The following is a 27,003-nucleotide window of genomic DNA, read 5'->3' as shown; positions in this document are numbered from 1 at the left end:
TTGTGAGGTATTCCACCACGACGAATGGGTGTGGAGATGTGCATCATAGGTCTAAGTAGCAGCGTGTCATTTATTTCTGTGAAGGTGTCACGGGCCGGATTAAAATAGCTATACGGGCCACTTCAAAAGAGAACTATTCGTGTGAGAATATTAGCCTGTGAAGATACAACACAGATCCACAGATCTTGCTAGATTTAGTCTATGTTTATGCAGTCATCCTGAAATAAGATAGCAGTGGCACATGATAGCAACAGTTTCTTAATGGTAGTGGCAAAAAGTGAAGCGTTGCGCCAGTGCCTATAGGCTATGCTGTGGGCGGCGGCTCACTAGTAGTTATTGTCAGTGTTGGGCAAGTTACTTCAAAATCGAAATGTATTATGCATTACTTATTACTGTCATTTCAAAGTAATTTGTTACATTATAATATTACTGTCTCTGAATTGTAAGGCATTACACTATTATTGTATTACTTTTAAGTTACTTTCACCAAAATATCTGGAAATATGGATTTGCCATTCGAAATGCAGTTTATTATGCTCAATCATAGTCAGAATTTTGTTAAAAACCGACAAAAGGTCAAAGTCTGGTAAATTGTGATATAAATACTGTAACTTACAAAGCTTAAAGAAACTGTATGTAAGATTGAGGCCAAAACTGGTACTGCAATCACTTTCAAACTACTGTAGAGGGATGTATCCCCTTCCCCTCCCCTCTGACTGACAGAGCTGGCAACACGGATGCCGAAACACTACTGACTTTGTGATTAGTGGATAGGTGGAGGGTGGCGCATCAGGCCAAAACACAACATGACAACATCAATATCAGTTGAGGGCTGCAACTCAACTTTTTAAATGACAATATCTTGGCCAGACTACTGTTGTCAGTGATATAAGTATTTGAAATAACATGATTTCTTAATGTCTAGTGATATATCAGGGCCATTTATGATTAACTGAAATACATTTTTTACATACAGTTCCTTTAATAAAGACATGTTAAGATGGTGGCCTACTGACCATTTTGGTGCCCTAAGTGAGTGGTTTTGAGTGAGTGACATTTAAATGATAACTCAAAATCCTAAAGTAAAATAAAAGGTATATTATTTACAGACCATTACTGTGTGTTTTTAAACATTCATGCTGTTTTCTTATAAACGGTGCACTGTCACTTTAAGAGCATTGATCTTTACGTTCTCATAATGCCTTTTTGCCAGCTCTTGTTTATGTAGCAGGTAGACCTTCTCTGCCTGCTATTTCCCCATAGCACCTGCAAGTACTAATGAAGGGGGCGGGGCATAGGCATTTGATCAATCTGGCACCAGTGGAGTGCTACTTAAGAGGGGCAGCAGCCAGTAGCAATGTAGACTCCACTGGTGTAGCCCCTGTCTGCTGTCTCCCCATAAACATTTGTGGTTTTATGTTATGTATATTGTGGTGTGTTCTTTGTTTAATCTTCTGTGTTCTGTTCTTTTAGGCAGCCCAGTCATGCTGATGGGCAACATGGGTCGTGCTGCTGTCTTGTCTTGTCTTGGTTTTGCTTTGGTTATTTTATGTTTGGTTTTTGTGTTGCCTGTCTTGTCCTTCTGTTTGTAACTTTTATGTTTATTTAGTAGGGAGGTGGCTCTGAGCATACGTGTGGTGTGGTTTTGTGTATTGCTTATCGCTTTGCGGTGTACCTTTGCTGTGTAATAGGTGAGCTTTTCTTTGCTTGCACGTAAAATATTTGTGTGGACGTCCATAGTTGCCACCCTCAGATCCCCACTGCCCCACCCGTTTGTGTATTAATAAATCCTTTGTTTTCCTGGAATCATGTCTCCATGGTGTAATTACGAACCTGAAAGAGCTGTCTCGGTTTAGAGGTACGATCTCTTAAAGATTCCCTGATGCACTAGGCCTCAGGGTGGCGTAGTCAGGCTACTGTGATCCAAAGTATTACCCTGTTACATTCACAAGCCTTGTTTGTTGAGTTACATTGATGGCACAATATTAACAATAATATGCACAATGTTAAGTTGTTTTAAGCAGCCTTCATTGCTTTGGAAAGTATGCAATAACATGTTGCTTCACATTTCGTTTTGCAAATAAAAGTGAATTATGAGCCTGGTATCCTGAACCTAGCTATCTGAATAGATTATTTTTTTGTCAACTCTGCATATCATGTGCTTCATGTAAATGCTTGGAAAATGAATTATTGAAGACCCACCAATTCCATTCTAGCACTACGTGGTGGAAATTGAGAGAACCCAAAAAGTCTCAAACTTGCATGTACCATGGTGTTAGTGCATTGTGACATTGTAAACGCTATTGATGAAGAGTGAAATGCAGTTTGCAGTAAAGCTACAATTCATTGGTTACATGTGGGTGCCCCCTCTGTCCTTTGGTGCCCTACGCAAAGTGTGTGATGCGCGTGGTGGGAGCGGTGGCACTGCCAGGCTACACAATCTTTTTTCTGCATTTCTATCCCTTTATTCTCTTTAAGTTCAATTGTGAATTCAAGTTCACAGCTCAAAGCTGACATGCACTAGACGTTTGTGTTTAATCAAGAATCAAAAAGATTAGCGTGGCACTACTTTAGATGTTTCATTAAATGACTTGTGCTATTTCGCGAGGCATAGTGAGATCTTTCAGTTTCGCACAAAGTGCACTAACTATTATGTTCTTCATATCCTTGTCTCTGAGCGTAGGCTTATGTCCATCCCGCAAATAGAGTCCGCTGCAGCCACAGTCATCTGCAACCAGTATCAGGAGATAACGTTCTACTATTTTGCGCGGATTTTTTCTCCTCTGTTGTTTTTGCGGTGGTATTTGCGAATATGTATCAAAACAAAACCCAGCTTAATTTTTGGTTAAAATGCATTGTAACGCGCGTTACTGAAGTTTGTACAGAGTAAAATATTACCCCATTTTTTTTGTAATGCCTTACATTACCGCGTTACCGCAAACAGCAATATATTACAGTAATTACATTACTTTTGTAACGCATTTCTCCCAACACTGGTTATTGTAGATAACTTCAAATCAGCGCAATTTACCCTTATAGGCTGGTAACGTTACATGATCCCTGTGAAAATTAAACCGGATCTGATTATTTGTGGTAATCTAGCTCTATTTAGGGCCCGTCCCATTTCTCCCCCCTTAAAACTTCCACTTGATTGCCCTCAACATTAAAGTCCCCTCAAGAGAAGTGGGGGTGAAGATCTTTCCCTATGAATTGGGACACCACTATATGCAAATTGACCGATCCCAAGCCCCACCTCCCATTGTCAGTCCCATAGTTACTGTTGCTAAGTCGGACAAGTTTGCAGGAAAGTGTGCGAGAACGCGTGTTCAACATGGGGACGCAGCACCCCCATTTAGCCGAGTGCAACAGTGTATGCTGGATTTCTGGGCGTCAAGTAATATTGATATATTCAAAAAACAGAGGCAAGAAAGGCCTTCAGTATGCGGAAGGACACATTTACAATGTCCGCTGTTATCAACAAGGTGGAACACCACAAATCGAGGACAAACCAATCCGGTGTTACGGATCTTAATGGGATATGCATGTTAACTGGGGATAAACAATTAGCACGTTATCACAAGCAGGTAGTTTACCTTATTTGCTGCAGATGTGACTCTGATTCAATAAACAGGTCTGTGCAAACATATGGTGTTGACGTGCCATAACAAAATCTAACCATATTTCGAGGATTAATTGAAGACGGGACCAAGTGCTGCAGATCCAAGTTCCCACGCAACTTTGGAGAGTGGCTAGCCTAGGCAGCTCATGTTGGGGAGGTGGAGAGATCGCTTCGGTAGGCCGATAGCCTACTTATTATTTTGAATGGCTGCTTTAGAAGGAAGAGTTCAAATAAACATGATACAAGTGTATTGAAAAGAAACCACTAGATCTATCTGAGATTAAACCTACCACGCACAACATATCTGCATGGCAGGCAGACGCTATCAAGAGTAATTGCAGACGTGATTAGTCTTGCATAAGACTTCATCAGTGCCCGCTTAGGCTAAATGTGGGCAATGTAGTAGGCCTTTGGCGATTTCGAGACTGCATAGCCTATACAGCAAAGCATAGTTTTGAATCGGCACATGATTTTATCTTTAGAAGACATTGGCTATCTCTCGTTCATCCATCAATAATGCATCGCAGTAGAATATTGCGTTTGTTGAAAAAATTATCATTAGCTTATTTCTTTGAACAGTCTTCTATCCCAAGTTAAACATGGCAAGGTAGCCTGTGCCTAAAAGCTGAAAGTATTCTTGTTGTGTGTAAGGCGATACGTGATTGAGTATGAGTATGAGTGTGCGAGTTCAGTTCCTGCAAGGTAGGTATAATTTTTTGCGTAGGCTTATATTGTCGTTTTAACAGTGGAAACCAGGTTTAGTTATGTTTTTGTGTGTAGTTATGAACACAAATAAAGGGAACAATTTCGTATACACTCAGATTTCTTTACTGAAAAGTAGCAGCCTATCCAAAGTTATGCAAACTTAGGCCTGTGTGTGGTAGCGTTTCACAAGGTCAGGATATCGGATGTCACTTCTACAAGTACCCCAGGCATATATTTGAACCTTTTTGAGCTCTTTAGTTATTTAGTTACTTAGTCTACTTGCAAAAGAAGCATTATAGCATTCGCATAACCGGCGTATTGTCATACAGAATGGACACTAGAAAATTCAAAATTGACCGAGGTTGACCGAGGTCCTCCAAAGTCCTCATTGTGACATAGTAAAAAGGGGCGGGGCTTGGGATCGGTCAATTAGCGTAGCGAACATGCTCACATACGTCACACGCAGCGCCGACGTGTCTACCGGTAGTAGCCTGCTACTATTTTCATTCAGGAACATGCTGGTTCCAGCGGTCATTGTTGTGTGGGCTGTGCTGGTTTATCTACGTCTGGTTAATCAACAAAGATATTTGTGTTCATGTGAACACCGGAACACATCCTAAATATTGACGAAACTACCCAGATGAGATATATAACGTTATTTGATGGGCAGACTCTCTAAAAGCACTCAGCAAATATCATGGACATCGTCAGATAGCTTTGTGAGATATTTTCTATCATTAGTGTTCAAAACTCAACAGTCCATTGGATGTGCATCAAACTAGCATATTCCAACATATTTCGAAATTTTAATATGCTCATTTGCGAAAATATATGAAAATTCATATCCTGGGTAATTTCATCTCCCACTTTTATAAGCCTGCATCGGTCCTGGCTATATTTTGAGGGTTGATTTTAAGGGGAAAATAGCACTTACCCTTGCTCCCTAAAGTAATGGGACACCCTACCCCTACACGTGCACGCGCAAAAACGAGGGTTAGGGCAAAAATCTAGGGGTAGGGGAGGTATTGGGACGGGCCCTTATTACCCGCCGCAGTGGCTGTCCAGATAGCAAGAGGCTGGCAGACCACTGTCGGCCCATGGGGGCAGATCTGGCGGTCTGCTGGCGTTTTGCTCATCGGTTATCTGGCGGTCTGCTGGCGGGTTGTCGACAAATGCCCCAATATGCAGGATTATGTTTCTACACCAAGGGGTTTGTAAGCCTTTTATTGCCAGTATGCATTTTGGGTAACCAAAAGTTATGGGGAGTCTCCATAGGGCATTGAGTAAAACGCATGGACATACCTTTACAAATAATTGTGTAAACCACTCATCTTTTCTTCTATATTGATTTATTTTAACACACAGCTTCACAAGAGTTGGTGATAAGGCTCAGCTGTGTTTCTCAAGTGACTTAGAGGGCTGAAATGTGGTCAGTTCATAGATGTTTGTAACCGGGTAGAAAGAAAAAATATTCTAGCCTCTGTACTTCACACCATTATTCTGATTGTTTCCTAATACACTACAGTGTCTCAGTTTTCTAAAGAGGTCAAGCATTTGATGGTAGGCCAAAATAGGTGGAAACCGTGCCCTTTAAAGTAGGCACAGTGTGATTTTGGAAGAAAAAGCCTAGAAATGGCCTTTCACTAGTTCACATTCCGTAATTTGCAAACAGATATAATATCATAATAGAAAAGCATGTTTGGCGAAGTCTCTGGCCATGGTCCTGAAGTGATTTGCGGGATCGTGCAGGAGTCGTGCAGGATTCCGCAATACACCCCCTTATTCTTGAACTATGGAAGACGGGAGGCGTAAAGGGAGGTGGTGGGTTGCAAGCGGAGTGGTGCCGATGCTGCAACTTCGGCAGATAGAGGCCGACTGCGAATAAATAACCTGTGTGATTGAAGGAGGCGTGGCAAACTCTGTCATGCTCCTCCCGAACTTCCATTTGTAAACACCATTTCACTAGTTCACATTCCGTAATTTGCAAACAGATATAATAGCATAATAGAAAAGCATGTTTGGCGAAGTCTCTGGGCAGGGTCCTGAAGTGATTTGTGGGATCGTGCAGGAGTCAACTGCGCAGGCAGGAGTCTTGCAGGATTCCGCAATACACCCCAAAAAATGCGTTAAAGATGAGGGACCCTATAGCCAGGACCACGCGAACAAATGACGTTCTACTATTTTGCGCGGACGGGAGAGCGCGAGGTGCGCTAATTCCCACAGATCAAAGAGACTTGATCTGACATAAGAGTGATAGGCGTCGGAGGACCACGGGCCGAGAGTTTTGAGCGCTTGATCGGACAGGCCGTTATGTGCCGCGTTGGTGGCTGCACCATAAAATAATGAGTAACGGCCTGCTGGGATTCCAATCTGCATTAGAACAGCATTGAGCTGCGTTTGAAATCAGAAGCAAGTAACGGAGCGTCCGTAGTCTGGAGGGGGGATCTTTCCATGCGATGGAAACAATAATTAGCCAAATTGTATAGGGCTGCAGGAGAGAAGTTCAACATCTAATGCACCCCAATGTTTACTAGGCTAGTAAGGCCTACGCAATTAAAATAGGCTGCTGTAGCTAACTGTGGTAGCTATATTGGCAAGAGAAGTGATGAGCAGCAACACATTATTAGAGAGGATTCCGAGGAACAGAGCAGAGCTACACGCAGGTGCAGGTGGTCCCTTGGTCAGCTAGGGAAGGGCTTTAATATGACACTCAATGAACACAGACGAAAGCGAAAAAAATCCGACATTTAAAGGGCCAACGCTGGCATTGAGTTAAATTGATGCTCCCTTAAATACATTTTGTGATCATCACCACATAGATTATATTGTATTACTATTTTATGTAGACATGGTCTCAGATGAGATGCCGATACAGTAGCCTATAAGGTGGTGGCACCAATCCAGGGAAAGAGGGGTGAGGGGGAATCAGGGACGCGGTCCCTGGCTGGGAAAAAATGCGGGCTGGAACGCGGTTCGCGCCGACGGGAGATGATTGGGAAAGGGGAAAAAAGTAGCGACGTGGTCGCTACGGGGGAAGGGGGAGGAGGTTGCGCAGCACCCTAGGTAGGCAAAGAGAAAAGTGGGGAGGGTTGATTAGCTGCAAAGAGAAAGAGGCCGCAGTAGCGGAAGGCAAGGTAGAGGGCTGCACGCGGGCTGCCATAACTTGTTGAGTTGAGTGAGCAGGGGGAAAGCTGTTTAGGAATAGAGAAAGAGGCCGTAGTAGCGGAAGGCAAGGTAGAGGGCTGCACGCGGGCTGCCATAACTTGTTGAGTTGAGTGAGCAGGGGGAAAGCTGTTTAGGAATAGAGAAAGAGGCCGCAGTAGCGGAAGGCAAGGTAGAGGGCTGCACGCGGGCTGCCATAACTTGCGGAGTTGAAAAACGTGTTGCAAGAACAGAGAGGGAGACGCCGGAGGAACGGAGCTCCACGCTGCGGCTCTGGTGCTCGGTTGATCGGCTATAGTAGGAGAGGAAAGTGAACTGATTGTTGGAGAAGGCGACGAAGGTCTGCTTTCCTTGCGAAACGAGGGCAATCGATCTATCCAACTCTGCTCTAATCAAAGATATGGTCCGCGGAGTAGCTCTCCTTCTTGCAAGCGGAGTGGTGCCGATGCTGCAACTTCGGCAGATAGAGGCCGACTGCGAATAAATAACCTGTCTGATTGAAGGAGGCGTGGCAAACTCCGTCATGCTCCTCCCGAACTTCTGTTTGTATAAGTCTGGCAGTTACTTCAGGAAGTAAAAGTCCTACCATGTATTGATTCTACTTGTGCACTACACTATTTAGCTGATCTACCTGACTGAGGAGGAGTTGTGGTAACTAGAATCTGTTGGTTTAATAAATGGTTGGAACAAATATTTGGTAGGACTTTAACTCTGTTGGTGCGCATAGGGGAGAAAACAGGCAACTCTGGGCATTCTTTCTAGAAATGAACGACTCCCCTGAATCATCTTCTTCCCTTCTGTGGGAAACAGGAAAAACAGTACTCAAAGGAAGAATCATCTCATATTCAGTATACAAAAAAAGAAGTAAAAAGAACAGGAAGTAGAACTCAACAATAAAATTAAACAGTTAGAAGAAACCAATGCAAGCAACCCAATTGAAGAAACACAGGCAAAACTTAGGAAACATAAATTCAAACTCAATGAAATACTCAATAAACACACTCAATTTATGATTCACCGTCTAAGGCAGGAAAACTTCCACCATAGCAATAAATCAGGTAAATACTTAGCAAATCAAATCCAACGTAACAAGGAAAAATCAACAATCCCGGTCATAAAGAACTCAGCAGGGAAGCTAATCAGTTCACCTGAAGAAATAAATCATGTTTTTTACCAGTTTTACAATAAACTATATTCTTCAGAAATAAACCCCAACCAGGAATTCATAGACTATTTCCCAAACAGCATCAAATTACCACAACTCAATGAGACCCAAATAAATAACCTGGAATCACCTATAACTCAACAAGAACTGTTTGATGCCCTGAAACAGATGCCTGATAATAAAGCACCAGGTCCGGATGGCTTCCCTGCTGAGTTCTACAAACAATTTTGGACCATCTTAGCTCCACTTTTCACCAGAATGATTAATGAATCAAAACAGAAAGGACGTCTTCCAACTAGTTCCACCACAGCCTTAATTTCACTGCTCCTCAAACCCAATAAGGACCCAACATTGCCATCCAGCTACTGGCCAATCTCTCTCCTCAATGTGGACAATAAGATAATCGCAAAAATGCTAGCACACAGATTAGCAGAGGTCACCCCATCCATTATCCACCCAGACCAAACAGGCTTCATTAAAGGCAGAATTTCATCCACCAACACCCGCAGACTGTTTAACATAATGTATCACTCCACAAATTTTCAAGATAATACCATCATAGCAACTCTGGACGCAGAAAAAGCATTTGATGAACTGGAATTTCCTGTTTTCCACTTTAGGGAGGTTTGGCTTCGGGGAGTCATTCATTAACTGGATTAAACTGCTATACACCTCTCCTTCAGCCACAGTAATCACTAATGGACTAACATCACAAAGTTTCACTCTTCACCGGGGAACTAGACAAGGGTGCCCACTCTCCCCCTCCCTATTTACAATCTTCATTGAACCCCTAGCAGCTGCCATCTGTCAGAACCCCCTCATCAAGGGTGTCCAGACTCCATATATGCACCATAAAATCAGCCTTTATGCCGACGACATTCTTCTCTTTCTTCAAGACCCCACAACATCAGTAAAAGAAACCATCAAACTCATTGACACATTCTCCAAAATTTCTGAATACTCAATCAATTGGAATAAATCTGCAATTTTCCCATTACATCCCAACAGCTGGGATGTGACAGCCAACTCTTCACCTATCCCACTCACCTATCCCACTAACTATATCACTTACTTAGGGATAAAAGTCTCCCCCAGGCTGTCAGACTTATTTAGCCTAAATTATTCCCCTCTCACTTCAATACTGTAGATGATGACCTTCAACGCTGGAAGAACCTCCCATTATCCATCATGGACAGAATCTCAGTAATCAAAATGACAATACTGCCCAAAATAAACTATTTACTCTCTATGATTTCAACCCAGCCCACCCCACTCTGGTTTAAGTCTCTCGATTCATTAATCACTAAATTCTACTGGAAAGATAAGACCCCAAGGATCAAACTCACCACTCTCCAAAAACCAAAAGCACTGGGAGGACTAGAGGCCCCACACTTCCAGCCCTGGCCAACCAGCTCCACTTCATCTACAAATGGCTACACCCCACCCCCTCAGACAACACCTGGTTAGACCTAGAACAAACAATCTGTAAAGAAATTAAAATCTCAGATCTCCCTTTCTGCAGTCAGTCGATCAAAAAACATCCATCCAAAGCCCCAACAATTTCATCTACTCTGACAGCCTGGTGGAGATTCTACCACATCACTGATTCACCTATAGCACCATCAATTCGCACCCTGATTTGTAATAACCCAGATTTCACTGTCAATAAAAAACCACTTAACTTTCACACATGGATGGGAAAGGGCATCACTCACTTTCAGCACATTCTTCAAGACAATAATCTGGCCTCATTTTCCTGTTTCGTCCAGAAGCACGGCATCGAGAGTAAACACTTCTTACAATACCTGCAAATTAAATCATCTATCCTAGGAAAAATTAACATCCAGACAGCTAACCTTGACATTCCCCCACCAATCTCAGAGCTGCTTAATATTCCCTCTCCCAAAAAAATACTCTCCCAAATTTACAAAATTATATCTCGTTCAGAAAAAACAATTGGCCTACCATATCACAAATGGGAATCAGACTTATCAATTACTCCCGGTGCCGACTTCTGGACCAAAATGTGCAAAAACATCTACCTCATGACAAAGAATAGTAATCTACAACTAATACAATACAAGGTTCTTCACAGATTTCACTTCACTGCACATAAATTGGCTAAAATGGGGTTTGGTTCGGATCTATGCTCTCACTGCACACAAAATAACCCAGACACATACATTCATGCGGTTTGGCATTGCACTCCAATCAACCACTTCTGGGTGAGTGTCACAAAATCTCTCCCTTCCATCTTTGGCTGTCACATCCCAGCATCCCCTTCCTTATGCGTACTTGGTGATATATCCACAGTCAATTTAAGCAACTCCTGCAATAAAACACTGCTGGTAGCGCTGACTATCGCCAAGAAAACAATCCTCATGAACTGGAAATCTAGGAACAATGTTCACATCACTCATTGGAAAAACTTGTTAACAGACTATATATCATTAGAAAACCTATCAACTACAAACTTAATCAATACTCTGGATACAACCTCTCCTTGGTACCCCTTTATCACCTACTTACAGTCCTGACCCTCTTTGCCTGAGATCCATCTCCACACCATCATAACACACTTCATCAACAGATACACATATCATCGAACACTGGGCAGGGGATGGTAGCTGGAACTATTATTGTTATTATTATTATTATTAGTAGTAGTAGTAGTAATATAAATAGCATCCACTTCTTCCCCTCCCCCTTTTATTTACATTCTCTGATAAACTTTACTAATTTCACTCTTTTTCTCTGCCTCTCTCATCGTTATTCTGCCGGGGCCCCATTGGATGGCTTGGGAGACTCGGTCCTGGCGGGTCGCTGTGTGGATTTGGCATTGGTTGGGTCCTGTGGGTTATCTATTGGCCCTGGGCCCCCGTTGTGCACCCTCCTCATACGCTCATGCACACGCCTTGTCCTGGAAGCACACATCACGCTTTACTCTCTTTTAATTGCACTACATGTTAGGTGACATTAATCAAACATAAACAAAAACTACAAAACAGGCTAGGGTAAGAGTGGAGTGCAGGTAGATGCCTCATCAGGTGTCTATCGGCATGCCTCACTTATTTTAATGCACACATTACAGAGGAGGCATACATCTTACACAAGTGTGGTGTGCATGGGAAAATCCTGACAGATATTCACCATGCATGCCCACTTCTTTTAATGCTACACACTAGAAAGAGCCCTCAACCTAGCCATTCATATACATATTTAGGTCAAGAGTGGCGTGTTGGGTGGAGGTCTGGGGGCGAGGTGTGGTTGGTCGTGGTAGTGGGGGATGTGTGCATATGCTGGGGGCCTGGGTGGCACGCAGGTCCTCCCCTCTGTCAGCTCGTCGCCGTATAACTGCGGGGGCTGGGTGAAACTGTGGCCATTAATGGGTGCCCAGGTTGGCAATCAGTTATTTTTATTATTACACTCATCTTTAACAGAATAATTACAACTCCTCTCCTCTGAAACCCTCCCTCTCTGTGTTCCAGCTTCTCTCCTCCTGGCCCAACAGCAAGCCAGCCTTACACATATGCACACACATACATCCTCACACACTCACTACCCCTCACCCCCATCCCAACACCACCTTATTCACACTCTCAGAACTACCATCCGCACCCCCCCCATCCCCCCTTCTTTTCATTCCGGTCATCAATTTCATCCCTGATAATCATATCTGTAATCATCTTGGACGCAAATCATCCTTAGCCTTTCTGTTATTAATGTTATGTTGTGTTAAGAAGCCAAGTCAATGTGATGTCTTGTTAAGTTACAGTATGTGTTTGTGTAATGTACATCTGTTTGTCTTATGTAGTATTCTTGTGCATGTCGTAGTGTTGCATTTTCTGTAATGTCAATGGTGTTTGCAATAAAAAAAAGAAAAAAAAAGAAAACAGGCAACTCAAAAGTGTGTAGGCCTAACTAATAGTATGTAAAAAAAAATGGAATGAGAAAGCACATCCCATAGTGATTGGTATTGCACACTAGCTCTAAAGTTACAGGATATATATATATATATATATATAAATAAAAAGTATATTTATTTTTACTTGAATACATTTCATACACAGCATGTCTTTCTTATACTAGATAACTTCTACGTTTTCTAGCTCTGATACATTGCTGTCAAGCAAGTGCAAAAATACTATAGAAATGGCCCAGCAGACTAAAGACAGTTCTGTGAAGACCTAAAATAAACTTTGGTGTTGTAAAATTAACACATGAAGGGTTGTGATTTATTTGGAGAAAAAAGTAACAAATGTATTCAAATAAATTGTGCACTGACCATGATTTTGCCTCAATGTCTTTCATAGGCTGGAGTCATAAGCTCAATTCTACAGCTACAGTGTTAGCACAGAGGTAAAGAACAGGAGGGTAATAGACATAAATAAAGCAGTGATTTTCTTTGGTCTGAATAAAGAAGGGGAGTTTATTTTTGAGGTTGAGAACAATTTTCAGATTTTAGGTTTTATAAAAGATTGGTATTTATTGACACCTTTATGCAATTGCATTCCACTATCTGTTAAAATATCACCATCTGAGGGGAATTTACTGCACGTCTCTGTGCTGCAAAGAGCTTTATTGTACAAGTTTCTGTATTCTCTCTAAAATGAATGGGAAAACAATTCTGGACATCCTACTGCTTCTATTCCTGAAATCATATCTCAGTTTCTGCACAGAAACCCCTTGTTCAGTTCTACCCAAAAATATGAAAGACACAAACACACACAGACACACACACACACACAAAATTCATCCTCTTACATTATTGGCACTTACATACATAATAATATCTACATTTATTTACATAAACAGAGAAAAAAACATAGTTTTTTCCAAAATCAAACGGGAAAAGTCAGTTCAGTTCATTGATAACATGGTTCAAAACATAGCAGAAGTATTAATGGGGTCCTCTATTAGATTTTCTATTGTGTACATATCTGCTACCGATAGTTTAAAGTTCAGTATTGCTCAATGCCTGCCTGATCTGTGTCCATGGAGATCCCAGCAGAGAAGCGATAATGAAGAGGAATATTAAATAGATGGCCTTAACCAAGGCCTGTGAGGAAGGCTCACCTGAAAAAAGATGGAAGTAAATGGTCATTCAGAAACCCAAAATTGTCATTCAGTGCAACAAAATTCACCCGTTGTGTCCTACTTGTACCATCCGTCGTCGCACTGAATGAGAATGACAACTTTTAATATTTTAGTCTAAATGTAAATGAAACACATGTAAGAAGCACATTATTTTCTTTTATGCTTACTTGTTACTTGCTTTTTTATCATCTATAAAGATTTTGATTCATCTGTCTATCATGTGTAATGATTCTTTTTTTTTAAATCTAATGAAGGAAGGTAACATGAAAAAACATGTTCTGTCACTACCAACAGTTTTTTCTATGGCTACAATGGATTTAGTTAGTGATATTCAATTTCTTTAAATACACATTATACTTAATTATTTGTATGATCATCGAAAAATATGGGTGCAAATATTTTAAATGATTTCATTATAAAACTTAAGATAAAAGATTATTATAAAAATTAAGAATTAATCAATATGCTAGTTTCTCTTAAATATGCATGAAGAATCATAACTGGTTTATAGAAAATGTTTATAAATTCCTTTTTGAAAAAATCCGCTTTTTAATTTAGAGGCCGGAGCATCCGCTCTGATCCGCTCCAATTTCGCTCTGATACTGCTCACACCACGGGTCTGAGGCATGCATGCCCAAATCCACTGATAATTCATGTCTTCCTAATAAAACCAAGACCATTAAATTTCAAAGATTGGCCATTGTAAGTTTGTTGATGGGGATGGAGTTAGTTAAATATTTTAGAAAGGAAACTGATAGTCATACAAGTGTAGGCCTACTATTTCTACACAACTAGATACTAATAATGTAGAGCAAGAACAACCATGTGATGACACTGTTTCAGTGAGTAAAGATTAATTTTGGAATGTAAGAAGACACATTTTGCGGAAACATTAGAGTGTGCTATGGAGAGCAAAGAAAAAAACGTGAGCAATTTGAATATGCTACCTTCCTATCAAGTAGAAGGCTAAAGTAAAACGTGCATGCTAAGCCTGTATTCTTTAGGCAATTAATCACATTGATCCCTGTAGTTTTAGGCTTATGAGCAGGCTTGGAATTTCACCATTCTGGGGGCAAGGCCACTTGGCCTTCAGTTGGGCATATTTGGTGGGGGGCACAAAGGCCACATGTCAGGGCAACAAGGCCAAAGTTAACTATACAGTAGTAGCATATAAAAATTATCAAAGTTGTATTTAGCCTATTCACTGCAGTAGACCTGCATCACTGTATGAAACATTACAAAACATGAAACATGACATATTACATAGAACTGTAAATCATCTGATCATCTAATAATTACAGATATTTAGGCTATATATAACATTTATTTTATATTTGGCCTGCTATGAAATCATGTATTGAACAATTTAAGCACAGCTCAGCTTTAAGAAACTCAAATAGCCTAGATGCATGCTTAGCATTTTGTGATCTTTAAGGCTACTTTCACAAACTCTTAGTCAGCTGTCCTCTGGTTTACCAACATCTAGGCGATATTTGTAACATTTATTTTGTATTTGGCCCGTTATGAAATCATGTGGAACAATTTAACCACATTGTAAAACTTAAAGACCAAATTTGGAGACATCCATGCATGTCGAAATTTACTGCAAATTCAAAACTGGATTACTCTGGAACTGTACAGGGGACTGCTTTACACCTTTGTGTTCGGTAAGGTCTGCTGTTTATTCTGATATATGGTTTGTCATGTGTTAAAAGAAGGGTTCGTGAAGTATAAGAGATGAATGGGTAGGGAGATCATGGACGCAAAACCTTCAGTAGAATGTATGATTAAATTGAATTATATTATTTACTTTTCTCGCGAACCGTTCAACACAGCAATTATCGGCTAACATCGTTTAAAAGCTGAGAAAAAGCTCTTTCATGTGATACTTGTGATGTCTGTGTGATGATGAGTAGGCTACTTCGCAAGTAGTTCAACTGAGAAGAATGGGTGAATTTGGACGCACTTTCTTTCTTGCGCTGTCACTTTCTCCACTGCTTAAAAGACTAAATTCATTTGCGCTGTGAATGCTAAGATTATTTTGACAGGCCACAGGCTAAATAAAAATCGCTATTAGTAGGACTCAAAGCAGAATATTGAAAGATGGGGGCACCAAGGCCACCGTGGCCTGTAAACCTCTGATTTTCAAAGGGGCATCACGGCCAACGCAAGGGGCTACGATGGCCATGGCCGTCGTGGCCGCCGTGAAATTCCTACCCTGCTTATGAGTATTGACGATGGCAAGCTTGTTCGTTGTTGCACTATTGGTGTTGCACTATATTTTAAAGGGACACCAGGCAACGTTTTCGTGTTAATTACTCATCTTCGTAAGTCGGTATATTGTTAAATGACTCATTACAGGGCAAATGAAGACTCTCTCGCCCGCCCCTACTGCCTGTAGGAAGAATATCCCGCTTGCAAGTTCAGTGTATCGTACCCGCCGACCGAAGCAGGATCAGTTTACATCCTGCATACAGCACAGAGGCAGGCTAACGAAACGCTAGCGATTGTTGCAAACGTGTGTATTACAGAGCCACCGAAGAAGCAGCGAAAAAACCCTTGACGGAAGATGCAAAGAAAAGGAAAAGAGCTTCAGACCGAGGGAGGGGGAGTTTCGTAGAGAAAAAGCATCAAGCTTGCCTGGTGTCCCTTTAAAATAAATGTTCTACGAGTGAAATATATTGCCATTGTTCTTAGTTCTTTGGGATTTAAGTTTTTCGTTTAATGTGACAATTTGGCTTGTAGATTATTTCTCCCTCTTTTAAATTGGAGCGAGCGTGGAGTGATTTCACTGGAGCGGGAGGATTTTGAAGTGGAGCGGGGAGCGAAATTGAGCGGAGCGACCTGACGTGAATTTGAGCGGAGGAGCGGCCAAGTGCAGGGAGCGGGATATTCGCACCGCTCAGCTCTGCTCACTAGCTCTGATAGAAACTAACAAAAGCCCCAAAGTACCGAAAGGCACTGAAAATTAAAATAACTGTTTTTTTTTTTTTTTTTTGGGGGCTCTTTTGAATCTTTTGGTAGAGTTTTGCTACACTCATATGGTGAATATCACCATCAAATAATGATAAATAATCAATAATCAAAATATTCATTATATTGGCTACATTACTTTTTTTCTTCTTCAAATAATCTGTTGTTGTGTTGAGCGGGTATTAAGCACAGGGGGAAATATGGTGACCTGCCTTCGCTCATCCCTCAAGCCAGAAAATGTGCAGGCTTTTTTGTAAAGCCATCGACACAGTGATTCATTAAAGTTTCCAATGACATACGCCTCAACACAGATTCAGGTAAAACATCAGTCCTAGTGCTACTGGACCTTAGTGCAGCATTTGACACTGTTGATCACAATATTTTACTACACAGACTAGAACACTGGGTTGGATTTACAGGCATAGTTATCAGCTGGCTAAAATCATATCTACAAGAAAGGAGCTTCTTTGTTGCCATCGGAAACTGTACCTCATCACCAACGTCCATGACCTGTGGTGTTCCCCAGGGGTCGATCTTGGGGCCACTATTATTCAACCTCTATATGCTCCCACTTGGACAAATCATTCAAAATAATTTGATTTCATATCATAGCTATGCAGATGACACACAAATTTACTTAGCTCTATCACCAAACGACTATGGTCCTCTTGATGTGTCAGTGTATAGAACAAATCAACACCTGGATGTCTCAATTTTCTTCAGCTGAACAAAGAAAAAACTGAAGTAATTATATTTGGTAAAAATGAGGAAAGACTTAGGGTTGCCACTCTCCTTGACACAAGGCAAAGGATACTGTTAAAAATCTTGGTGTATTAATTGACAGTGATCTAAATTTCAACAGCCACATGAAAGCGATAACTAAATCAGCTTTTTACCACCTCAAAAATATTGCCAAACTCAGAGGGCTGATGTCAAAACATGACTTAGAAAAACTCATTCATGCATTTATCTCCAGCAGGGTTGATTACTGCAATGGACTGTTCACAGGCCTTCCTAAAAAAGACTATTAAACAGCTTCAGGTGATACAAAATGCAGCAGCTAGGACTCTAACAAAAACTAAAAAGAACTGACCACATTACTCCAATTCTTAAGTCCTTGCACTGGCTTCCAGTAAGTCACAGAATTGACTTTAAAGCACTATTTCTTGTTTATAAATCAGTAAATGGAGCAGGACCTAAATACTTGTCAGACATGCTTCAACAGTGCACACCTTCTCGTCCTCTCAGGTCCCAGGTGAAAAACCTGCTAGTAAAACCTACAGTTAGAACTAAACATGGTGAAGCAGCTTTTCAGCTGTGGAACCAACTTTCGGATGACATTAAGGCCCCAACTGTAGCCAGTTTTAAATCTAGACTTAAGACCAAACTGTTCTCAGATGCTTTCTGCTAACTGTGCCGAGTTACAAATTCTGAATCTGCCTTGATAATTATTCTACTTTGTCTTTTATTACTTTTTTTACTACTTTTGCCTTTGTTTTTGCTTACTAATTATTCTTTATTTTCAAATGATTTTACCTTGCGTTTTATGTTTTCTTTTTATTATGATCTTTACCTTTTAACTATTCTTTGACTATATTGCCCTTCTATGCTTTTATTTGTTATTATTGTTTGGTTTTATTTATGTAAAGCATATTGAATGACCTCTGTGTATGAAATGTGCTATATAAATAAACTTGACTTGACTTGACAGTGAACCATCAGATAATGCTATATTAGATAAGTGCTCATATTATATTTCTTTTTCAACAAGTCAAAATAGGCCTATGGGTTGCACAAAACATGTCCCTGAAGCTGTTTGCTGTCCCTTTCAGAATAGGCTGTTTCTGGGGCCTGCTGCCTTAAATACAAATGAGCTGTTGTTGGCCACGCCCCACTCCGGAACTGATTCCATGTTTACATCAACGGGCAGCATGGTCCTAAGAGAAGCTAGGGAATAGCCAGTTGTGTCATTGACATGGTGTTGGAGGATTCTCCACCAGAAAGCCTCCGACTGTCAGTGATAAAATGCAATTTGTTATGCAGGAATGATAAAGAATGTGTGACAAACATCATTGACGGGTCTCTTTGAATTTTCATAGTAACGTGGCCTAATAGTCAAGTTGTCGGAGTTTAGCCGAAACGTCTGCTAAATACAGTAACCATAGCAGAATCAATTCAGACACCTGCATGTATGATGTAACATGGCCTAACAATGTTAAATGATAATGGATAAAACTTTATTTGGGTCGATATATATGGTAAAAAGCATAAAGCATTTGTGAAATTGGCTGCCTATTACCGGATGGCTTGGGTCGCTTCCAGCATAGCTAGCCTGAGGTTCCCAAACTTAAAACTGCCAAGGCCCAATTTTCAACTCTGATGGGAGGGGGTGGTGGGTGGGTATATTCGAATGTTTGGCCAAAGACGTAGACGGCCCTGCCGATTTTGACAAGCTCACCCAGAGACTAAAGGCAGGATACATTCAGAAACTCGTATCTCACTCAAAACAGCATGGATGTTTTTTTCCAAGTTTATGCGTGTGGAAGCAACAGAGACACAAAACAACCAGAAAAAAAAACAAATCCCAGAAAAAGTGATTTTTTCATAATATCATTTTTTCATAGTATGGGCACTCTAACAAACTTCACCCTTTTAAAGCACAATGATATCACGCAGCACCTGAAAATAGTAGGCTATAATGTTGGCTGCATTACCGAGAGTTATAGCCTACGGGAACTATTTTCAGGTGCTGAGTGATGTGATATTGTGCTGCTGCGCCCACGTTCCTTGATTATTACGCCTGAATGAGAGTATAGTTCCATTTCAAATCAGCCTAGAAAATCGTCATGTTTCATTTTCCGTTCTTATTACACAAGAAGTTTTAAATAGGAAAATTACTGGAAATCGTCACTTTTGAAGCGTGGTGCTAGCGGGCGAGATGGTAATGGTCTAATCCAATTCAATGATCTATGCTAGGCTGGAGAACGGCTGGATGAACTGGAGAAAGATAAAAATCAATTGTTGAACTCAAGGTGGAAAATGAGCGTTTTTCCCCAAATGCTGGTGTATCCCTTTAAAGTGTAATTCCAGTGAAAATTGACACAAGGGTGTTTTTCTGCATTAAAACACATCAAATAAGCTGTAAATCGTTAATAGAGGTGACCAAAGAATTTCTCCGGATAGCTTGACTGCGGTAAGTTTTCTTAATAAACTCCGGGTTCACTAACTAGGTTGTTGGTGCTTTGTTTTATGTGTAGAGGCCCTAAGCAAGCTTGGTGGTTTGGTGCTGTTTTGAACAATATTACTGGTTAAAAAAAAATGCTATTTGGGAAGCGTTTGGCTAACTGCCCTTAGCTAATTTGCGATTTGGGGCTATAGCATACCAGGCCAAGCTCTGTAGTGGGTGATCAACGAAAATGACTGTCTCCACGGCTTATTTGATGTGTTTTAATGCAGAAAAACACCCTTGGGTCAATTTTTGCTGGAATTACACTTTAAAGCAACACCAAATAACTTGTCCACTATCGTACACACGCTATTTGTTTATCCAGCACCGGTTTGAAAATAACGATGTCCACAGACAAGGTAGAATATGTTGCATGATTTTATGAAAGTACGATGTATTGCGACATCAGGTGCAAGTCAAATTTGTAGTTTCTTATGTCTCATTCCATCGAACTACAGATCCGCTACCAGATCTGGCAAACTTCCGTAGTGTGGTTATAGCCGATAGAGGGCCGCGAAGCGAAAGCAGAAGTGCCGTTCACACTGTTAAGAGTTGATGAACCACTGAAACGATTTTGGAAACATTATTTTAAGGTACAAAAAACTCTTTGGTGTTAATATCAACATTGAGCTGCTTCATATAGTAATAAATAAAAATAAAAATACAAAAGAATAGCCTAATAAAGGTAGCAAATGTTCAGAGTAATGCCTGGACTCTATGCAAACCATTAAGGGTTAAAGTCTTAAAACAACGAAAACAAAGAATAAAGAAAAAACTGTAATTATATTTGCCGTTTGAGAGCACCTGATTGGAATAGAACGTACTCCATGTAAACAGACGGCACAAATCGGAGTAGTTTAATCGGAATGACAAAAAAACTGTCCATGTTAACGTGGCTTATATCTTGTCACTTCCTCTCGCTATCACTCTCGTATGATTTCAATCCAGACTATAGGAAATTGCCCCGTCGAATCTCCAGCCAGGTGGTGAATATTTACAATAGGCACTGTATATACACCGTGTTCCAAATTATTAAGCAAATTGGATTTAAGTGTCATAAACATTATTTTTTTTTAAACATTACGTTTTTCAATTAAACTCATGGATGGTATTAAGTCTCAGATAATTAGTTTGCCATGTGAGCCCAATCAAAGGAAAACTACTTAAGAAGGATGTTCCACATTATTAAGCATGCCACAGGTTTCAAGCAATATGGGAAAGAAAAAGGATCTCTCTGCTTCTGAAAAGCGTGAAGTTGTGCACTACCTTGGACAAGGTATGAAAACATTGCATATTTCCCAAAAACGTATGCGTGATCATGGTACTGTGAAGAAATTTGTAGCTGATTCAGAGCACAGGCAGGTTCATGCAGACAAAGGCATAATGAGGAATTTTCTGCCAGACAAATTCATAGGATTAAGAGAGCAGCTGCTAAAATGCCATTGCAAAGCAGCAAACAGGTATTTGAAGCCACTGGTGCCTCTGGAGTCCCGTGAACCTCAAGGTGTAGGATTCTCAAGAAGATTGCAAGTGTGCATAAACCTACTATTCGGCCACCCCTAAACAATGCTCACAAGCAGAAATGGTTCCATTGGGCTCAGGAATACATGAAGAGTAATTTTCAAATAGTTTTGTTTATGGATGAATGCTGTGCAATCCTAGATGGTCCAGATGGATGGAGTAATGGATGGTTGGTGAATGGCCACCATGTCCCAACAAGGCTGAGATGTCAGCAAGGAGGTGGCGGAGTCATGTTTTGGGCCAGAATCATGGGGAGAGAGCTGGTAGGCCCCTTTAGGGTCCCTGACAGTGTGAAATTGACTTCGGCAAAGTATGTAGTTTCTGACTGACCATTTTATTCCGTGGTACAAAAAGAAGAACCGTGCCTTCCGTAGCAAAATCATCTTTATGCATGACAATGCACCATCTCATGCTGCAAAGAACCTCTGGGTCATTGGCTGCTATGGCCATAAAAAGAGAGAAACTCATGGTGTGGCCCCCATCTTCCCCTGACCTCAACCCTATTGAGAACCTTTGGAGCATCATAAAGCAAAAAATCTATGAGGGTGGGAGGCAGTTCACATCCAAGCAGCTCTGGGGGGCTATTATAACATTCTGGCAGCTCTGGGAGGCTATTCTGCCTCTGACATTAAAGCAGAAACTCTCCAAGAACTCACAAGTTCAATGGATGCAAGAATTGTGAAGGTGATATCAATGAAGGGGTACTATGTTAACATGTAACTTGGCCTGTTAAAATGTTTTTGATTGAAATCACTTTTGATTTAATTTATATCACCTCCTAATGCTGCAAATTCAAATTTTAATTATACTCTAACGGTTGATGATTTGAAAATTATACTGACTGTCATTTGCATCAACTATTTAGAAAAATCTGAGAAAATTGTATGGGAACGTCACCTATTACCAACTGTCCCGTATTTCCGACCTCTTACGTGTGTCACTTAATAATCGTTTCTATACAAACCAAGACGGCGGATTCCTAAAGAAACGCAAGCACCCACACCATAAGTGTATCTAAATTAGCTATGTACCAAAAATTTAATTTTACCGTGACTCGAAGAGCTGTAAACAGTTAGGCTGCGTGTACAAATCCGCTTGGATCTCCAGTGGAAATTTAATTTGCTACGAGAATTCTCGGTCTAACCGTTGATGTGCCGTGAGGTTGGAAATAGGCACCCACCAGCCCAGCACTAAACCCTGGTAAGAACCAAACTAGATTTTGTTCAAATCTACACACCTATGGCTACTGAAAAATGTAAGGTTCATTTATCAAATGTTATTTTGAAGTATTTAGAATTTTCGAACGAAATGGTTGGTGATTGGTGGTTTTACGATAATTTGTATAATAATTTGGAACGCAGTGTATATATTTAAAATACAAATATCTCTACAAAGTATCTAAAGTTTTGTAAGCAAATAAGTACCGAATGCACTCACCTGTATAATATCTAGTGAGAGGAAATGTCAGCTCTGGCCAGCAGACATCATTCCTAGCACAGTCAAATTCTGTAAAGGTAATCTGGAATCTGTGGAATAAATAGCTGAATGTCTCAAAACACTACTTCAGTTCAATACAGTCAAATAAGGACAGGGGCATTCTGTACTGTTGGGACAATACATTTGAGAGTGGGGAATGGGAACATGGTCTACAATGTTCAAAGCTCAAAAGTCTTGGCTATACATATTCTGTTTTTCAAATGTGCGCCTTTTTTGGAGGGCATCTCAGGGTGTTTTGAACATGAAGACACTGGGTTGCTCAAAGTGGGAAAACTAGGGCATTTACTATTACCAATATTGAAAGGGAGGATAAAACTGAGTTAATTAAGACCATTTAATTACTCAAGTAGACCATCAATGGGACGAGTTATTATTATCCATTCTCAGATGCGTGTGGACTAATAGACCGGAGCTGTACTATAGCCTGCTCTGGCCTGCGGGCCGCCGTCTATTGGCCATGAAAAATACTGGCCCTCGGCCAAAGTTACTGGCCGACCCCTGAGTTGACTCCCATTGGTTCCAATCTCATGTATATAATAACCTCAGTTCCCTGAAGGAAAACACAATCCTATGATTGAGGTGGATCATTCTGAAAGAATGTATGATCAACATATGTTTCATTTTTTATTGATTACTCAGGGCTATAGTTCTTAAAGTTAACTTGGCTTTACTGATATTTTAGGCTATATTAGGTAATGAAGTTCTGCTCACCTTGTTTTGGGAGGAGTACTGTGCGACAATTCTTCACTGAAGGTGATGGTGGAGGTGAGAGGAAAATACTGAGTTGTATTGAGATCCTGACAGTAAGTTCCAGTTTCACACTGTAACCTCCATGTTGTTGGTTTGAGACTGAAAAAAAAAAAAAACATGGATGTACATATGACACATATGGTAATAAAATACAGAATTTAATTTAAATGATGCAGTATTCCAATTTGTTCAATTCAGTTAATTACTTCAGTCAGAATTACACATTTGTGTTTCATAACTTATAATGGTAAAGACATGCTGATGAATATGAAAGCATCGAAAAAAGCAACTATAGAATTTTGAAGCTAAGGATTTCAAGATCTGTGCTCGAGTAGCGGCAGCCAGCTGGTCCATAGCTGTGCGTACGTTGGTAAACCTCCCTCCCAACGCCTTAAGAGTCATGCTAGTGAGAGAGCTAGCTAGCAGCCTGGGCTCTTAGCTCGATTGCTAGCATGCTCAACTTCTGATCCTAGGAGTTGTGTTTGCGGGCTCGAGTCCGGCGCGTGCAGGGCTGAGCCGTGCGGTCAAACACAACATAGGTTACACTAGGTTACTGAAGAACCTTGTTTGATTTGACATTGCAAATCAAGCAGCTTGCACACTGCCCCAACAAACGGCAACAAACTCCAACATTTACCCACAGTTGGGTGAGTGTGCACTGGCCGTTTGTTGGATGAAGTTGTCGTTGGTTAGATGGAGTTTTCCAACAAACTGCTCTTAGAGTACTCTTACAGTTTGTTCCCTTGACAAGCCTTGACAAACCTCTTCCCTTGATAGCCTATATTAATGTCCTACATTTCTGTGACCACAGTTATCTTATCAGTGTTTTCATAACATGTTTCATACTGTAGCCTACATTCAACACAGCATTTTTGGTCATTGCTTTTAACCTACTTTACTGAAAGCAATATGTTGCATGCCATTATGTAGGCTAGGCCTACAATCCACCTGCCTGGCCATGCAAATTACGGGACTTTTCCGGGCGAAATAACAAAACGGGAGGGCGCTGGGAGATGACCATGAAATAGGCTACGGGAGACACCCAAAAACTGGAGTGTTGGCTGGTAGCCTATGCCCAATGTTCACAAACCGCCACCTTCAACTGTGTGCAACTTTCCAGTCCTACTGGGCTGCACGGAAAGGAAAATTAATATAATGTTGCAAGAAAATTGCTACCAGGCCAGGCCACAAAAAAAAAAGAAAAACGGTAGCCTACAATTGAACAATATTGCTTTCTAATAAGATAAACATATAATTATTACAGGCAATGTATGCATGCAGGCTAGGCTCCTTGTTGAATAGGCTGCAATCTTTTACATGTGCACTTAAACGTGACATTAGGAACACCTGGGTTAACACTGTCACATTTAACAAGGATTTCATGTTAAATAAAACCAAAACTGAAATAAGAAAATAGAGGTGACAAAAGTTAGTCTTGTCTGTTACTGTGTGGGCACTGTGGACTGCCAGTTGGTTTTCTGAATTTAAAGACTGCCAATGCCAACTTTAGAATGTTGGGGTTTGTTGCCATTCGTTGGGACAGTGTGCAAGCTGCTTTAATGAAGTTTACCCAGTATTGTAGAGACATTGATCACTGAAGAACTGTACATGTTTGTTTTAGCATTTTCAGATGTTTTCAGCTTTTGGAGTACACTAATAAAATCTAACAAAGTGTTACCAATCTTATATCAAGATCAAAAAATCTGTTTGGTATTGTTTTCAGCATAAAGAGACTTACCTAGTGCTTTCTCTTAAAATCATTTGACTTAAAATTAAGATGTTTCATCAAGAAAACAAGCAAATTTGTCAGGCTTTTCCCAAATCACAGAAGTAACGTCAACGCAGCAGAGAGTAGAAGCAATCAGACAAGTGTTATTTATTCTTGTGAACCCAATATTGTGTCTTGTCTTGTGGGCTGAGTATATTTTTACACCCCTACAGTTTAGCCTATGGTTATATTTGCTTAGAAGACATTTATCCAAAAGCAGCTACAAGAACAATTTATCAGGGAAGGCTTAAGCTAAATACATTTCTAAGACTCATTTTGGTTCCCTCAAAACTCTTGACAAGTCACCATTTAAGCAATTGTTGGGTTTGCAACTGTGTGCTTAATACTTTCTTTCCACCATCAGCCACCACTGATTTAGTGTCATGTGTCATGAGACTTACTGAATTTTTACAGCTGTTATCTCAGTCTTTGGTCCACCACTGCAGTAGATAACAACATGGAGTTGAGAAGGGACACCCTCACACAGACCAGGGAAGGCAGGACTTATAATTGTTCTGGAGTTATGTACAACACCTAATGGAAGAGACGGGAAGAATATCAAAAATGCTACTGAGGAGAACATTTCCAAGAATAATTGTTATACTACTGTTCAAAAGTGATATATAATCTGACAGCAAATTAAAATGTATACCTTATACATATATACATACAAATTAAAATACATTTTAATTTGTTGTCAGATTATATAGCACATTTGAACAGTAGTTGTATCAAAGAGCTTTCCAGTCAAACACAACCCATTTCAAAAACAGTTGGAACACTGTGTAAAATCTAAATAACAACAGAATGTGATGATCGGCATATCATGTATACCCACATTTATTTGCAAAAAGACATAGACAAAAACTCATTTCAAAACTGAGAAATGTTTTGCAGAGATCCCAGAGAAATGTAAAGTAAAGATGGGGACATATTCCCTGATTCTGATTCTGATTGAAGTAGTACTGCTTCCAAACTGAACAGGTTGGTTTCTTTTTAAACTGAACTAAATGTGGGCAATATACATGTGAACCTAGATACAGGCAACCGGGGTATAATTGTGATGACATTCACTGTAGCATATTTGATGTTACTCACTGGTAACATTCACCCAGTCAGCCAGGCTGTAGAAGTTAGGATTTCCATTCCTAGCAATGAGTGTAGAGGTCACTAACGATGTTAACATGGCTTGGACAGCATCTCTAGAAAAAGTAAATCCAAAAATAAAAACACATTGACAACAAGAATATCTGATTCAGCTGTTTTGGTGATTAAACAATTGACTGGGGCTTTGTGAAGAAAGCCTAATTTCAAACACACTTTTAACACAATGTATACACGTACCCATGTAAAATTATCTTACAGAGTTTGTTGTTAAGGTTAACCTACCTGAGCCTGCTACATTCAGTGAAGTTATCCAGGCTAACAGGAAACATGCAGCCTGAGGTGGAGTTGACTCCAAAAAGCACAGGTCTCATGCTAGCAGACTCACAGAGCCCATGTTCACCTGATGAAAGATG

General features: G+C 40.5%; 1 protein-coding gene across 5 annotated transcripts in view; it reads right to left on the bottom strand.

Moving 5' to 3' along the window:
• Positions 1-12,859: 12,859 nt before the first annotated feature.
• tctn2 (tectonic family member 2) overlaps positions 12,860-27,003 on the bottom strand; it is a 48,268-nt gene continuing 34,124 nt past the window's right edge. For 4 of the 5 annotated variants that reach the window (XM_048244628.1, XM_048244630.1, XM_048244626.1 and 1 more), the window contains exons 10-15: positions 26,873-26,990; positions 26,582-26,685; positions 25,885-26,017; positions 23,677-23,814; positions 22,906-22,994; positions 12,860-13,727 (exon numbers count right to left, since the gene is read on the bottom strand). In XM_048244628.1, the coding sequence (XP_048100585.1) occupies positions 13,606-13,727; positions 22,906-22,994; positions 23,677-23,814; positions 25,885-26,017; positions 26,582-26,685; positions 26,873-26,990 (704 nt within the window). In that variant the 3' untranslated portion in view covers positions 12,860-13,605. Of the gene's footprint in view, positions 13,728-18,377; positions 18,733-22,905; positions 22,995-23,676; positions 23,815-25,884; positions 26,018-26,581; positions 26,686-26,872; positions 26,991-27,003 lie in introns of those variants that run through there. The other variant, XM_048244629.1, reaches the window with a different exon arrangement.

Source organism: Alosa alosa, chromosome 5 (genome assembly GCF_017589495.1).
Source record: "Alosa alosa isolate M-15738 ecotype Scorff River chromosome 5, AALO_Geno_1.1, whole genome shotgun sequence".
Taxonomy (NCBI): Eukaryota; Metazoa; Chordata; class Actinopteri; order Clupeiformes; family Clupeidae; genus Alosa; species Alosa alosa.
This window is presented reverse-complemented; position numbering and strand designations above follow the sequence as displayed.